Source organism: Sinocyclocheilus anshuiensis, unplaced genomic scaffold (genome assembly GCF_001515605.1).
Source record: "Sinocyclocheilus anshuiensis isolate Anshui unplaced genomic scaffold, SAMN03320099.WGS_v1.1 scaffold684, whole genome shotgun sequence".
Taxonomy (NCBI): Eukaryota; Metazoa; Chordata; class Actinopteri; order Cypriniformes; family Cyprinidae; genus Sinocyclocheilus; species Sinocyclocheilus anshuiensis.
The window spans coordinates 434266-439764 of record NW_015554107.1 but is presented as its reverse complement, the minus strand read 5'-3'; the positions used below and the strand labels follow the sequence as shown (position 1 = coordinate 439764).

The following is a 5499-nucleotide window of genomic DNA, read 5'->3' as shown; positions in this document are numbered from 1 at the left end:
GGGCTCTGTCTTTACATTTATTTTGAAAGATGAAGCTCGCGATTATGGTAAGGGGCGTTACATTTCCAACGAGTGCTTGCGGTGTTCGGCCAATCACAATGCACTGGGTCAGCTGGCCAATCAGAGCAGACTGCGCTTGTCGGAAGGAGGGCCTTTGTAGAAAACGAAGCGTTTGAGAGAGGCAGGGCATAGAGGACCTACAATAATGTACAGTATTTGAAAAATAATGTGTTTTTTGAACATTAAAGCATGTCATCATATTCTGTTACACCAAATACACAAAATAATGATCTTTATAAAAGCATCATATGACCCCTTTAAACACTACAGAGCTATAGCAAGAACTTAAAAAGCACAAGAATCTACTTAACCTACTTCACTGAAAACTGGTTTCAGCAAGATTGGGCTATAGGATAAGCCACCAGTCTTAGGTACAATAAAAACATTATGAGTGTGAAAGATTTAGTTGTTCTTGTAGTTTAAGATGTAGTTTTTGATCAACAGCAGAAATTCTTCTTGGTGCTAATGCAGTTAAAATATGTGACCCTGGACCAAACCAGTCATAAGGGTCAATTTTTTTAAATTGAGACTTATACATCACCTGAAAGCTGAATAAATAAGCTTTCCGTTGATGTATGGTTTGTTAGGATAGGAAAATATTTGGTTGAGATACAACTATTTGAAAATCTGGAATCTGAGGGTGCAAAAAAAAATCGAAATACTGAGAAAATCGCCTTTAAAGTTGTCCAAATGAAGTTCTTAGCAATGCATATTACTAATCAAAAATTAAGTTTTGATATATTTACGGTAGGAAATTTACAAAATATCTTCATGGAACATGATCGATACTTAATATCCTAATGATTTTTGGCATAAAAGAAAAATCTATAATTTTGACCCATACAATGGTTTTTTGGCTTTTGCTAAAAATATACCCCAGCGACTTAAGACTGGTTTTGTGCTCCAGGGTCACATATGTTGTATAAAAGATGTTGCTGCTAGTGGTGCAAAAATTACACTCCTTTAAGAAGCAAATCTACCTGATTTTATCCTTAAAAATGACTTTCAGTTGTTTAATTTAATGTTGACTCATTCTGAATAATGATTCCATATTAAAGAATATTCAGGAATGAATTTAATTTCGTTACCAAAAATAATTGAGATGTTTTTTTACATTTACATTTTTTGGCTTTTTTTTACCGCTTTTATAGATTAACAGACAGACATTTTTTAAATGCACATTTCTTGTTTACATTTCTTAGCACATATTTAGGTTAACCGACAGACATTTTTGTTTTACATTTACATTTTTTGTAAACAATTCAGGTTTACATTTACATTTGGGTTACCTGACAGACATTGAGATTTTTGTTTACATTTTTACCACATTTTTATGTTACATAACAGACATTTTTGCAGTGAAGCTTGTGGGGCAGGTTGGATTGCATAGTCTTCTTATACTTTCCCTTAAAATGTATGTTGGTAACAAGACTGAGACTTCAAGTATTAAAACGATTGATTTCTGTTTGAGAGCCTCATGTATTCCACATTTTTTAAAATAAGGCTTTTATAGGGCATCCACTCTCTTCTCTGTGTATAGTGTGTATTAATTTGTGTTGTATATTTTGGCAGCATTCATACTATATATTCTTGGTGAAACCCTAAGCTGATTTTAAAGATCTCTTGATCACATTTCGCTCTTTGGCTTCGTAACCTCAGTAACTGAGCATGCAGACTAGCTACTACAGTACAAAAGAAATCCCCCTCTGTCATTCTTCTATAAGTGATTGAGAGCTCTCTTATCTCCTCTGATTCAAACCTTTAGATTTGGTTTCCTGACGCCGTCCAGTCTTACTAAGAGCTCTGGTTCTCAGCCTTCCGGCCTTCCAACATCCAGCTCCACATGGGAAATCCTTGATCCAGACGAGCAAAGAGGCGAGGAGGAGACACAGACCCTCAGCTCCTCTTGAGAACCACCGCAACTGCCACTCATCTTCACCTGGGTTGGAAGAGAGAAGTTCAAAATATGTTCTTTATTTGATTTAGGTTTCAAACCGGAGAACGGACTATTCTTGTATTTGGTTATACAAACATAGTATTAATAGTTGTTGCCTAAGCTGACCTTTTTCTCAATATAAAATCATTCAGCACTTGGCTTTTGTTAATTAGCTGATAGCTAGATTTGTGCCTGATGGTCACTCAGTGTCACAGATGATCTGAAAATGAGATCAGATTGTGTCAGTCATACACATATTGTTATTGTTTCTTGTTTACCATTTAAAAATGTAGGGTCAGTAAGAACTTTTAATGTTTTTGAAAAAAATCTTTTAATCACTAAGGCTGCATTTATTTAGTAAAAAAGCTGTAATTTTACAATAACTGTTTTTAATTTGAATATATTTTTAAATATGATTTTTACCCTGTAAAGCTGACTTTTACTCCAGTCGTCAGTGTCACATGGTCCTTCAGAAATTTTTCTACCACACTGATATGGTGCTTAAGAAACGTTTCTTATTAATACAGTTGAAAACGCTTATGCTGCTTTTTTTGTGGAAACATTTTTTCAGGATTCTTTGATGAATAGACATTTCAAAAGATACTGCAGCTTTTGATCAATTTAATGTGTACTTGCTAAATAAAAGTAATCATTTCTTAGAAAAAGAGAAAGTCTTACTGACCCCAAACTTTTGAACAGTAGGGTATATACAGTTAAAGACTAACTGTTGAATTTTTTTTCACTTTCTCCTATCCGAGTTCAATATGCAAAGCCAACTGTTAGTAATACATTTTGTTGATTTTCCAAAGAGTATAAACAAAGGTTTTGTGGCACTTTCAAAACATTGCTGTTTCAGGGCCCAACTTATGACTGAAGCAATGGCAAGCATTTGGGGCAAGGCTACCTGTAATAAGCTGTTTATCGGGAAATTGACTTGGAAGGGATGGGTGGAAGGGTTTGAAACAATCATTATTGTCATTTCACTTGGTGGTGCAAATGACTGCAGACTGGTGCACTTAAAAACATGGGAATAATCTGCAGTGTTTTGATAATCATAATACATCTGGCATTATATTATAGATGTCTGGATGGACGCTACAAAGAATTATAGCAGCTATTTTTATAGAGAGTATATTTAATATGGATTTTAACCAAAGATACTGACATTGTATTGCCATGACTGTCACACTGACCCTTTATGTCACTAGGGGGCATTAGAGTATTTTGTATTCATGTTCTTCCAGTATACTATCTTATAAAACATTAGCTGTCCTTAAAAAGTGTCCATTTTGTATCGATTTTAAGGATATTTAGCATGTTTTTAATAGAAATATTTTAATATTGGCAGATAACATATGATATTAATGTCCTGTCAGTTCTGTGATGTCCATGATTATGTCAACCCGATGTAAAAAAAAAGCATGTAAACATGTAAGAAAAAAGATGCAAATTTATTGTCTGAAAATTTTGTCATCTTTTATTCACTCTCGTGTTGTTCCAACTTTGTATGACTTTCTTTTGCAGAACACAAAAGAATATATTTTGAAGAATGTTGGGGTGAGTAAATGATGACAGAATGTTTTTTTTTTTGGTGAACTACCTTTTTAATGAGTTGACACTGCCCTCTTCAGCCATTCAACTGATCAGACGTGTGTGTCACATAGCTTTTTTGTTGAAAAAAGAGGCAAAAACGTATGGACATGATTCAATACTTTGTATGAGTCTTAAGGTGTTCCCTGATTGAGAGGAAGTCTGTGTTTCCTCCGAAGGAAATTAGAGATAATGGGTGCCCATATGTTTCAAAGGCCTGTAGCTGAATTCCATATTCCTTAGCTGTCTTGTGACTCATCTGTTTATCTTTGGACGTTTGGAAATAAAAGTTAATGAGTCCCATATTGATTTTTTACTAGTGTATTTTATTTTTGTAAAAATGCTTGTTACTGGAAAGTGCTATAAGGCTAAATAAAATCCAGAGGTGGTGTTGTGACATTTGTGCGTGTGTGAGTTTTAAAAAATATTTGTATTTTAATGTATAAAAGTAATTGGTAAGGATGAGAAAATGTTGGCAGACACATTGACCATTAAAAATACCCAATTCCTCCCACAAAATTTGTCTTTAAACAACCAGTGGCATATTGAATGAGAGGAAGTTGGCTTTTCTTCCTCAGGAAACTTGCAGAGGAAACAAAAGGATTTGGAGAGCCCATTTTGCTATAGAGACTGGACTGGATCTTGTCTGTTCTAGAAGTACAGAACTAACCTGTACTGGTGCTGTGGTAGAAGAGGGGGTCCGGTTTTGGTCGGTCCAGAGGGGGATGGACACCTTTCTGACCTCATTTGGACTGATGCTCACGTGTGTCCAGTGCTCAGCTCAGAGACTCTCTCCGACCGGGAAAAACGTCTGCCTCAGTGCCGGGTACTGAAGTATCTTTGTCTCAGATGTTTCTACATAAATTCTTCAGGAAAAATAAAAGTAAATGTGTCACTGTTTTCATACAGTTATAGTTTTAAATGAATGTGGATCACATAGCCAAGATCATTTTAAAGTCTTAAAGGAATTTGACATTAAATATTTTGAGGTCAGCTTGAGATACTGTTGAGATATCTTTTGAAACTCTTGTCAGGACAAAAAAAAAATGTGTCAAGTAGGAGACTGAATTACTAAATTGTTTTCCACTGAATCTCATTGCCGTCAAGGAGAAACAATTGATATTTAAGAGATGTCATTTGCAATTTGTCTTTTCTATGCGGTTTCTTAAGTTGTAAAATGTTGTATTTTTGATCTATAAACGTTTTATGTCAACACAGATTCAATACATTCTATACTGTCTGCTATATTTTCTCAATAGGGATTCTTCTCCCATATGTTGTTCTGGATGGGGCCAGAACGGTGACGAATGCACTGTCTGTGAGTATTAATGCCATCTGTTTATGCACTTCAATAAAAAATGACACGTTTTATTGATGACACAAAAGGCTTGCTTCCTGTTGGCCTGTAGATGTCAGCAGTTTTAAAAGGGTCATATGATGCGATTTCAAGTTTTCCTTTCTCTTTGGAGTGTTACAAGCTGATTGTGCATAGATAAGATCCCTGAGGTTGCAAAGACTAAAGTCTCAAAACCAAAGATATTCTTTATCAAAGTAAAGAGCCTGCCACGCCCCCCTAAAACGTCTCGTTCTAACACGCCCCCACATATCTACCTCACTATGTGGAAATATTTGCATAATGCCGCTCAAATGTGCACGCAAAGAAAGAAGGCGTGGTTTCAGTAACCGCAGTTAGTGTTGAAGCAGCCATGTCAGGGAGACGCTGTGTGTTTCTAGGCGAAAGCAAAAGCACTTTATTTGGCCTTCCGAAAGTAGATGCATTTAGGAATCTTTAAGATTACTTACAACAGAACAGCAATACATTTTATGGACGACCGTTTCGTGAACCTAGGAGAGGAGGTAATTCTGACTTTGCTATGACAATCTGGCGCTTCTGAATCAGCTACTGTTTTGTT

At 35.6% G+C, this 5499-nt stretch overlaps 2 protein-coding genes across 2 annotated transcripts in view; both read left to right on the top strand.

The window, feature by feature from the left end:
• LOC107669761 (RILP-like protein 1) overlaps positions 1–2314 on the top strand; it is an 8711-nt gene extending 6397 nt beyond the window's left edge. Inside the window, exon 8 of the mRNA XM_016462144.1 lies at positions 1826–2314. Within this exon, the coding sequence (XP_016317630.1) occupies positions 1826–1970 (145 nt within the window). The 3' untranslated portion in view covers positions 1971–2314. The remainder of the gene's footprint in view (positions 1–1825) is intronic.
• A 1889-nt stretch (positions 2315–4203) lies between these two features.
• The window catches only part of LOC107669716 (scavenger receptor class F member 1), a 7583-nt gene continuing 6287 nt past the window's right edge, over positions 4204–5499 (top strand). Inside the window, exons 1-2 of the mRNA XM_016462085.1 lie at positions 4204–4412; positions 4846–4904. Of these exons, the coding sequence (XP_016317571.1) occupies positions 4312–4412; positions 4846–4904 (160 nt within the window). The 5' untranslated portion in view covers positions 4204–4311. The remainder of the gene's footprint in view (positions 4413–4845; positions 4905–5499) is intronic.